General features: G+C 41.6%; 2 protein-coding genes across 2 annotated transcripts in view; one reads left to right on the top strand and one right to left on the bottom strand.

Moving 5' to 3' along the window:
• Positions 1 to 11,109, bottom strand: part of DENND5B (DENN domain containing 5B) — a 131,482-nt gene that overhangs the window by 24,411 nt on the left and 95,962 nt on the right. The window contains exon 13 of the mRNA XM_004700004.2: positions 4,625 to 4,753. Within this exon, the coding sequence (XP_004700061.1) occupies positions 4,625 to 4,753 (129 nt within the window). The remainder of the gene's footprint in view (positions 1 to 4,624; positions 4,754 to 11,109) is intronic.
• LOC105978351 (heterogeneous nuclear ribonucleoprotein A/B-like) overlaps positions 10,788 to 11,109 on the top strand; it is a gene marked incomplete at its 5' end in the record, with an annotated part of 6,455 nt that continues 6,133 nt past the window's right edge. The window contains one exon of the mRNA XM_045296387.1: positions 10,788 to 10,830. Coding sequence (XP_045152322.1) covers positions 10,788 to 10,830 — 43 coding nt within the window. The remainder of the gene's footprint in view (positions 10,831 to 11,109) is intronic.

The raw sequence follows: 11,109 nt of genomic DNA, 5'->3' as shown, positions 1-11,109 counted from the left end.
CACCAGACGATCTATTTTCATTTTCTGTGGTACTCCCTTCCATGGTGGGGGTCAGACTGATTCTGGTTAGGGCCGGCGTATGGTCCAGTCTCTTTGTGGATTCCTCCATGCGTTATGTTGCCCTACTGGTTTGGCGTGTCATGGTGGAGTCTGTATGCACATTCCAGTTCTGTGGGGACACAACCAATACTTTCTCCCTGGGTGGGTTAGTGCCCTGTTCCCCCTGTGCCATCAATTCAGTTTCTCCCCACCCCACTTCTCCCTCCACCTGCCCCCCTCCCCCTTCCTTATGTTGGACTCTCATGTACCTCCCTAGGTGTGGCCTCCCCTTCCATATTTAAATTTTTTAACAAAACAACCTTATCACCTTCAAAGTATTCTCCCTTACACTTAATAAATTGTTCGAATCTGTGATTCCATTCTTGGAAACATTTTTCAAACTCATCTGTTTGGATGGCTGACAGCACCTCCCTTGTTCTTTTCCTCATCTCTTCTACATTGTCAAATCACTGTCCTTTCATGTGCCTCATCATTCATGGAAACAAAAAGAAGTTGCACAGAGCAAGGTCAGGTGAGTAAGGTGCATGGGGCAAGAGAGGCATGCTGTTTTTTGCCAAAAAACTGGTGCACTGACATAGATGACTATGTGAGCAGGTGTGTTGCTCTGGTGGCAAAACCAGTTCCCCCATCTGCCACAAATCAGGCCTTTTTTTGTCGCACACACACTGCTACACAATTTTTTGTAGAAAGCTTGATTAACAGTCTGACCTGGTGGAATGAACTCCAAATGCACTCTCCTCCTCACATCAAAAAACTTAATGAGCATCTTCTTCATCTTTGATTTCACTTGACCAGCTTTTTTTGGGTGAGATGACAATGGCGTCTCCCACTTGCTTGATTGATGTTTGCTCTCAGGGTCCTAAAAATAGCACCATATCTCAACACTAGTAATGACTTTGGAAAAAAAGTCTGGGTGGCTGCAGAGCACAGCATGTTTCCACTTGATGCTCTTCTTCCTGGTCAGTCAGACCTGAGGCACAAATTTCACAGCAATCCTTCTCATACCCAAATCGTCCGTTAAATTTGCTGAGCTGAGCTCCAAGATAGTACAGATAACTTCTCCATCTCTATTGTCGGCCTTTGAGCACAAGTGCGTGAATTTTGTCAACATTTTTGTCTGTTTGGGAAGTTGACAGATGTCCAGAATGAGATTTGCCATCAATTGACATTTCACCTGTACTTTTTAAAAACAAGAAAACCACTTGTACACTTGAGTTTTTCCCATAGTGCTGTCCTTGTAAGCTGAGTTTGATATCACTGCAGTTTCTGTGGCATTTTTCCCTAAGTAGGAAACAAAATTTCACAGCCACACACTTTTCTCTGATGCTCACCTAGTGGGAAAAATGCATACCATGAAAGCTCCGCCCAGTGGAGCTTTCTTCCATTTTGGAGGAGGGCAGTACTCCCCTGTATCTTATCCCAGGACACTCAACTAGTAAAGGTAATATACCTACTTCTCACTACTTTCTTATTATTCAACAATTCACATTTATGACTATTTAAACAAATCTCTTTTACACATTAGCCCGGTTTCCTCCCCACGTCCAGCTCCAGCTCCTAAGAGTCACCTCTATCTGTCAAACTCACAGCTGAAACAGTCAGGAGGCTGCCAAAGCCCTCTTTCAAAATCCCATCCTCACCACTGCAAGCTTGTGTCACAGTGGTGACCCAGGGGGATTAGGAGGGAGTACTTCTAAGAAGGGCCTGCGCATGGCTGAGGAGGAGGTCGGGGCACCGAGGCTGCTGCTGCTCCCGTCCACTCAAGCAACCTGGAGGGGCCAAGTCCCTCAGCAGGAAGGTAAGTGGCAATTCAGGTCCCAGGCGCTACAGAAGCAGGGTGCCCTCTCCTCCCCACAGCCTGGGAGGCGAGCTCCTCTTCTGAGCAGCTATTAGTTTCCAGACGCTCAGGCTCAAATTCCAACCCCTCAAGGAGCAGCAGGGCATCACATGCTCTTGAGGGGTTTTCTTTGGCCTAAGTGGTGACAGCAGGCAGGTGAGACTGCACAGGGGGCAGCTGCCGGGGCATAGGCACAGGCAGCAACCCTACTACCCATCTGGACCCCTGGCACTGCCAGTTGCTGGAGCCCGAGAGCCACCAAGTGTGTCTCTAGTCAGGCAACCAGGTGCAGGGGTTCCCAGCAGCACAGTTCTCAGAGTTTTTCTTCCCGGCAGAACGCTGATTCTGCCTAACAGCCTAGTCTTTGGAACCTAACCATGCTGCTAATTAGGGATTGGGGATATTTAAACACAGACATTGACGTCAAAACGTAAACTCTTATGGTATAGATAAATGTCCAGAGATGCAAATGTAAATATAGTAAAATGTCAACTAAAAGAACACATATAAAGTACAGAACAAAACTTGAAAAATACTAAGTATTCATCTTTATGCAGTAGGATTATAGATGATTATCATCTATTTCTTTGTAATTTTTGCACAAAGAGCATGAATGAGTTTACTAATCAGAAAAACAAATCATTTAAAAAAATCATTTTATTGGGGGCTTGTACAATTCTTATCACAATCTATCCATCCATCGTGTCAAGCACATTTGTTGCCATCATCCTCAAAACATTTTCTTTCTTCTCGAGCTCTTATTATCAGCTTCTCATATTTTCCCCCTCCCTCCATTACCCTCCTTTAAGAACCCTTGATAATTTATAAATTTTTTTTTTTCACGTCTTTCACTGACCAATGACTCCCTTCACCCACTTTTCTGTTGTCCATCCCCCTGGAGGGGGTTATAAGTAGATCATTGTGATTGGTTCTCCCTATCTACCCCCACCTTCCCCTTACCTTCCTGGTATGGCTACTCTCAATATTGGTCCTGAGGGGTTTATCTGTCCTGGATTCCCTGTGTTTCCAGCTCTTATCTGTACCCACGTACATGCTCTGGTCTAGCTGTATTTGTACGGTAGAATTAGGGCCATGATAGTGGGGGGAGGAAACATTAAAAACCTAGAGGAAAGTTGGATGTTTCATCAGTGCTATACTGCACCCAGATTGGCTCATCTCCTCCCTGTGACCCTTCTGTAACAGGGTGTCCAACTGTCTATAGATTGGCTTTGGGTCTCCACTCCATATTCCCCCTCATTCACAATGACATGATTTGTTGTTCTGGATCTTTTGATGCTTGATACCGGATCCTATCCACACCTCGTGATCCCACAGGCTGGTGTGCTTCTTCCATGTGGGCTTTGTTGCTTCTGAGCTAGATGGTCACTTGTTTATCTTCAAGCCTTTAAGACCCCAGATGCTATATCTTCTGATAGCCGGGCACCATTAGCTTTCTTCACCATTTGCTTATGTACCCGCTTTGTCTTCAGCGATCATGTTGGGAGGGTGAGCATCATGGAATGCCAGGCTAATAGAACAAAGTGTACTTGCGTTGAGGGAGTACTTAAGTAGAGGCCCAATGTCCATTTCTCTACATTAATACTAAACCTATAAATATATGCACATGGATCTATTTCCCCATTGTCATATATAAATATATTTACATATGTACATGCCTGTATTTAGACCTCGATAAATGCTCTTTGCCTCCTAGTTGTTTCTTCTATGTCCTTTGACTTTCCTCTTGTCCCACTATCATGTTCAACCTTCATTTGGGTTTCAGTGATTCCTCTTGGTTACACTGCCCTTGATCAAGCCCTACCAGGCCTCCTATAGCCTCCTTGCCATTGATTTTTAAATCACTTGTTGTTCCCTTGTCCCTGGGTTTGTTAACACCCACTTCCTTTCGCCTGCCTCCCCCTCTCCCATGGAAAACAAATAATTTTCAAGGGAACAAGGTCAGATTCACAGGTTATACTTTACCACAGCATTCTTTATCTGACCTATACTTTGTATATTAATGTTCTTCCTAAAATGATACTTACAAATGCAAAACTTCAGAGAACTGGGTTTCCAGGACTAGAGTCTGATAGACTACCATGCTTGAGGTCTTTGCTGAATTCTTTCCATACTTTTTGCTCTTGGGACCACAAAGTCCTCAGCCTACAAGTTAGCACCAATGTACGTATTATATGGGTGATTAGTTTAATCTGAGAGGCCTTCCTGATAGACTGAAGGGAAATCATCAAAAAGGTTGACAATTAACTGGTGCAGACTTGATGTTTACTAGCTCTACACTTAATGAGTGGAAGCACTGGTAACTCCCAGAAGGTGTTACTACTGGGGGTTATTATCATTAGTTGTTAAAAAAATTTTTTTTTTGGGGGGGGGGTGGCTACTCCAGGTTTTTGTTGTGACTCTTACAATAAGGTTTGCATAGTGCAACTATTAGCTTGTGTTGACTAGTTAGCTTTTTATCTTTTTCTTTTTTGATCAGAAGGGAACAATCTAGTCTTTGGCTGTGCAATCTGTTGTACCTTACCAGCAAGATCAAGTATCACATCAAGACATGTGGTTTCCGAAGCTCACATATGCTTGGAAGGAGAGAATCCTGTGACTCAGGGGTCAGCGATGCAGACTAAAGAAGCCACGTCTGCCACTTTCTATAGGTCACTCTGCAAGCACATAGGTCATCGAACAGGCCTGTCTCAAGGGGAGAGCTCTTACTTGGTGAGCGGCTGGTTAGACAGCAACTGCTTGAGATGCTGGGACAAGAGCTTCTTTTCTAGAGACAATCTTATCCATGCGCGAGCTCGTCCAACGTCAGTCTTGATCTCACTCATGTTCTGAATATGCCTGAAGAACAGCAGCAAAAGCAAAGATGTAAGTCCTATGGATAACCTTGCGTGGAAAAGAACTCAACAGTTACAGCACTTGGCACAGTTCTGAAAGCCAGCAGTGGATAGGACACAATTGATGTTGATTAACCCTCAAAGGTTCCATCTGAATCATAAATTGAGCCCCACACAAGAATTATCATTTAGGACAAGAGTACAAAGGCAAAGTCCTAAGACAAAGCACTTAACACTCACTCACTCTTTCAAGCTTTACATTTCTGCTTTAGATCAAAGACATCTATAAACTGACACTGGTTATTTCTGATAATCCAGAGAAGAAAAATAACAAATCGGGCAGAATATTCAAGTTCCCATGAAAAGCCCTTGTTCTACTGTTATTGTTAAATATCTTTCACACTTTAAACCACTGAATTATTTATCAAGTAACCCTGGCCAATAGAAGGGCAATATGAAATTATATTTTCATGGCACAGGAGAAGACAAGCTTTACTGCCTTGATAAATTACAATTTCTTATAAATTGGAAACACTTGTGAAAATTTGTGGCTATTAAAAAAAAGTGTGGTTGAATTCCCTTGAACAGCAAGGTATAAATCTGTAGTCTGTATGAATATCAGTGCTATCCCTAGCAGAACTGGATTTATCTTCCTATCGGATTTTGTTTTCTCCTTCTCAGGTGGAGAAGAAATTGATAAGAAGGGCAGAGAGAGACACTTATAAAACCACTGTATAGTGAGTCACTGAAAATAATTAAAAACAAAACAAAACAAAAAAACAGTTGAATTGATTCACATACCCTGTAATTCATTGGGTTTGACTATATTAAACCTCACCACCACCCGTCCCACCCACCAAAACAAAACCAACAAAAAAACCTCACTGTCACCGAGTTGATTCGGACTCATAGCAGACCCGACAAAGATCAGGCAGAACTGCCGCTGGGGCTTCCAAGACTCTAACCCGTTACAGAGTGGAAAGTTTCCCGAGACGGGGCTGCTGGTTTTCTACTGCTGATCTGACCGTGCAGCCCAATGTAACCACTAACCACAATGGCTCCATATTAAACTGGGGTGGCCTTCATCATTACAATCAATTTTAGCACTTTCTTTTTTCATTTTTGTGCTCATTATTATTAGTTCCCTCTTTCTCCCACCTCCAGTTTCCTAAGCTATAACCCTAAGAAACTATTTAGTTATTATCTATATATATTTATCTATTCTGGATTTCATATAGAGAAAATCATAGAGAAACTACCCCCAACAATCAAAATAAAGTAAAACATAGAAAAACCTCAACCCAAAGAAAGCAGAAAATAATGAAAACTAGAACAAATTTAAAATGTCAAAAGGGATAACAAATAATGTGTTAAATTTTAACCTAGCTATATCTGAATTCTACCACTTGTCTGTCAATTTGTCATACCGTGTTGGCTTGTATGTTGCTGTAATATTGGAAGCTATGTCACTGGCATTTCAAATACCAGCAAGGTCAAAGGGAACAGGTTCCAGCTGAGCTTCCAGACTAATAACAGATAACAAAGAAAGACTTAGCTCCCCACTTCAGAGAAAAGAGCTTTGAAGCACTGTCAGATACTGAAGCCTAATGAATGAAAGCAGTTGCTTATCAGAGACAGAGCTGCAGGGTGGGATGCTCAGGTTGGAGGGAACTCAAAATGTGACTAAGGAGAAGTTGATTTCTTGGACTGGAGTCAACCACGGTGACAGGAGTCAGGTGAAGCCTGGGGGAGTGGAGCTTCGGGATCTTCATTTGCTGATGGGGCAAGACTCATGGTCAGAAGAAACAGCTGCAAAAATCTGCTAATGATCAGAACTTGGAATGTGTGAAGTATGAATTTAGGAAAATTGGAAATGGTCAAAATTAAATAGAATGTATGAAGATTGATAATCAAGGCATTAGTGAACTGAAATGGTTTGGCATTAGCCATTGTGAATCAGAAAATCATATGATTTATTATGCTGGTAATAACACAATCAGGAGGATTGGTGTGGCACCCATTGTCAAAAAAGGACATTGTAAACTCAATCATGAAGTACAATGCCGTCTGTGTTAGGATTATATCTATCCGCCTTCAAGGAAATCCAAATAATACAATTATTATTCAATTTTATGCACCACCACCAAAAGCTAGTGAGGATATTGAAGAATTCTATAAACGACTTCAGTCAAAAATTGATCAAACATGCAAACACTTTTCACTATTATCAATAACTCATAATTATTGATAATGATTTCAAATTACCAATAATTATGCATTGATAATTATTTGCAATTAGACTGCAAAAGTTGGAAACAAAGAGGAAGGAACAGTAGTAGAAATATGGACCTGGTGGTGATAGAAACTAAGCTGGAAATCCCAAGATTGAATTTTGCAAAACCAATAACATGTTCAGAGCAAATACGTTTTTTCAACAATAAGAAAGTGACTACACAAATGGACTTCTCCAGATAGAATACACAGAAATCAAACTGACTCCATCTATGGGAAGAGACAATGGAGGCTCAGTATCAGCAGCTCGAACCAGGCCAGTGGCTGACAGGTAAAGACCATCAATTTCTCATATGCGAGTTCAGGACAATACTTAAGAAAATGAAAACGAATCCATAATATGACCTATTCAGGTCTATCTCACCTGAATTTTGAGGACATCTCAAGAAAGATCTGATGCACTGAACACTAATGACAGAGGAGTTGGTGAGCTGGGGGATGACAAGAACACTATTCAAGAGGAAAGCAAAAGGTTATTAAAAAGACAAGAAAGTGAGAAAAGATCAGAGTGATGTCAGAAGAGACTCTGAAACTTGCTTTTAATTGTAGAGTAGCTAAAGCAAATGGGGGGGGGATGATGAAGTCAAAGAACTGAATAGAAAATTTCAAAGGGAAATTCGAGAAGACAAAACCAAAAATGATATTGATATGTGCAAAGACCTAGAATTAGAAATGCCCAAGGGAAGAACATGCTCAGCATTTCTGAAACTCAAAGAACTCAAGGGAAAATTCAAGCCTTGAGTTGCAACCTTGAAAGACTCTAAGGGCAAAATATTGAATGATGCAAAAAGCATCAAAAGGAGACGGAAAGAATACTGTACCAAAAAGAACCTGTAAATCTTCCACCATTCAGGAGGGAGCATATGAACAAGAACCAATGCTAAAGAAAGACATTCAAGCTGCACTGAAAGCATTAGCTAAGAACAATGCTCCAGGAATTGATGGAATGCCAACTGAAATGTTTTAATAAGCTGTTCAAGACCTGGAAGCACTCACTCGTTTATGCCAGGAAATCTGGAAGACAGCTCTTTGGCCGACTGATTGGAAGAGATCCATATTTGTGCCCATTCCAAAGAAAAGGGACACAACAGAACGCTGAAATTATACAACAGTATCACTACTATCACATGCCAGTAAAACTTTGCTAAAGTTCATCTAACAACGGTCATAGTAGTACACTGACAGGGAGCTAACAGGTTCAGGATGGATTCAGAAGAGGATGTGGAAAAAAGGTATCATTATCTCAAAGCAGAGAGTATCAGAAAGATGCTTACTTGAGTTAATTTGACTATGCCAAGGCATTCAACTGTGTGGACCATAATAAACTGTGGATAACCTTGAGAAGAATGGGAATTCCAGAACACTTCATTGTGCTCATGTGGAACTTCTACATAGAGCAAGAGGCGGTTGTGAGAAAAGAATGAGGGGATACTGCATGGTTTAAAATCAGGAAAGGTATGTAACAGGGTTGTATCTCCAAATCATCAGTGAAACTGGATTAAAAGAAGAGAATGTGGCATCAGGATTGGAAGAAGGCTTATTAACAACCAGTGGTATGAAGATGATACAACCTTGTTTGCTCAGTGAGGGGAGGACTTGAAGCACGTGCTGATGAAGATCAAGGATTGCAGCTTTCAGTGCGGATTATGACTTACAATTGGACGGGTAGTTAATATGATAAATGGACAAAAGGTTGACGTTGTCAAGGATTTTGTCTTATTTGGGTCCACAATCAATGCTTAGGAAAGCGATCAAAGACAAGTTGCATTAGGTAAATCTGCTGCACAAGACCTCTTTAGAGTATTGAAAAGCAAGGATGTTACTTTAAGGACCAAGGCATGCCTCACTCCAGCCATGATGTTTTCCATTACCTCACATGCATGTGAAAGTTGGACATTGAATACGGAAGACCAAAGAAGAATTGATGCATTTGAATTGTGGTGCTGGAGAAGAATACTGAAAGTACCATGGCATGCTACAAGTACAAACAGATCTGTCTTCGAAGTAGTGTGGCCAGAGTGCTCCTTACAAGCAAGGATGGTGAGACTTCATCTTACATACTTTGGGCATGTTGTCAGGAGAGACCAGTCAGTCCCTGGAGGATATCATGTTTGGTAAAGTACAGGGGCAGCAGATTGGAAGACCTCAATGTGATGGATTGACACAGTGGCTAAAACAATGGGCTTAAGCAAAGGAACAATTATGGTGATGGTGTAGAACCAGACAGTGTTTCCTTCTGTTGTGCTAAGGTTGATATGGGTTGGAACGGACACAATGGCACCTAACAAAAACATCTTCAAGAGGAGTCCTGGTAATGTAGTCATTATGTATTGGGCTGAGCTGCTAACTGCAAGGTCAACAGTTTGAAACCACCAGTCACTATGGTAGAAAGATGACTTTTTATTCCATAAACAGTTACAGACTCCGAAACCCAGAGAGGCAGTGAGGCAGTCCTCTTCATTCCTATAGGGTAATTATGAGTGACATCAACCAGACGTCAGTGAGTTTTTGTTATTTTTATTATCTTCAGCAATTCACTTTCCAATGCACTTTGTTTGAGGGCAAGACCATTCACAGCACTGCCCAATGATCCAAGGGAATTCACTAGAAGCTTAATCCTCTTGGTGACTTTGCAAACAGATTTTAGACTTTCATGTCATCCATAGCCTTCTGTATAACACTGTTCAGAATTTAAGTTCTGACATAATTCCCTCCTCTGTTCTTGAATTCTATTATTTACAATCCTTGTATCACGAAAGTTGTTTTGCTTTTTCGGTTGTGGACTTAGCTAACACTTCCTTTTAGATGGCTGCTTGTTTTAAGACAACCTTTTAAGACCCCAGACACTATTCTTTCGGATAGGCATTACTTGATTTCTTCACCACACTTTGCTATAGAACCCACATTCACTGAAGTAGATTTTTTTTTAACCCATCTTCCTCCTTAATTATTTTAGAATCAGGAATAACTCATACTGGCTTTATAATAAAGACTCCCCCCCCCATATTATAAAGACTTTAACAACTCTTTTCTGGGTCGACTCTACTTGTCTAGATTAAAGAATATCTTCCTTGAAATAGACATACATCTCTCATTTTCTCTACCTATGACACGGTTATAGTCCCTCTCTCTTTTCCAAATTTTTGGCTCTGAGGATTTAGTCTTTTAACCCTTATTGCTGATGTACTATAAAACAAGATGCAAAGCACTGTACTGCATTGCAGACACCCTAAATATCTGGGTTAAAATTATGTCAGATGATGAGATTTTAAAAAATCTCTTGTTGTAGGGGAGGGACCAGACTTCAACCTGGTGCTCCAAGATATAAATGCAGTGAAGCAGGGAACCAATAGAGAGGTCTGAGGGGCCGACACCAATCTCAACTATGTGGACAGCCCCATCCCCCCTCCACCTCCCCACAGAAGAATTCACTGCAGAGGAAGCACTGAAGCTACAGCTCAGAGACAGGCACATGTCCGATCAGAGCACACAGCAGCAAATGAAGGGGGAGGAAGAGAGAGTGGAGTACATCCTGGCCCACCAAGCCTTGAGGATGATATCCTTCCTCAGAGCAGCCAATGCAGAGAGAAGACCACATGGCAGGTGCCACTATGAGACACAACATCCCTTACTGACCCATAGCCCTACGGGGGACACACTGGAAACACAGTGTGGGAATTGTGCCCCATCTAACCCCACCACACCGGGGCATGCAACAGAACAGCAAGGGGAGCAAGAGCAAGGAAGTCCTGAAGGAGTACCAAAATAGACTTTGGGGCCAGGGTGTGGCACCCCATCAGATTCTACCAGAAAACACTCCTAAAGGTCAACAAACAGACCTTGAACAATTTGCAGGCTTTTCTTTTTCTTTTTCCTTTCTTGTCATTGGTTTTTTTGTTGTTTTGTTTTGTTCTGTCTTGTTTATTTGTGCATATTATTATGTCTGCAGGTTGATCTAGATAAAATAGGTGGGATACACTATCATGATCTGAATTCTACCTTGCAAGTCTGGCTAGACCAGAGGATGTACACTGGTACAGATAGGAACTGGAAACACAGGGAATCCAG

The sequence above is a fragment of the Echinops telfairi genome, unplaced genomic scaffold (assembly GCF_000313985.2).
Source record: "Echinops telfairi isolate 266 unplaced genomic scaffold, ASM31398v2 ScPeMD7_7406;HRSCAF=8444, whole genome shotgun sequence".
Classification (NCBI taxonomy): Eukaryota; Metazoa; Chordata; class Mammalia; order Afrosoricida; family Tenrecidae; genus Echinops; species Echinops telfairi.
The sequence above is the reverse complement of the archived record's forward strand: the minus strand, read 5'-3'. Positions and strand labels throughout refer to the sequence as shown.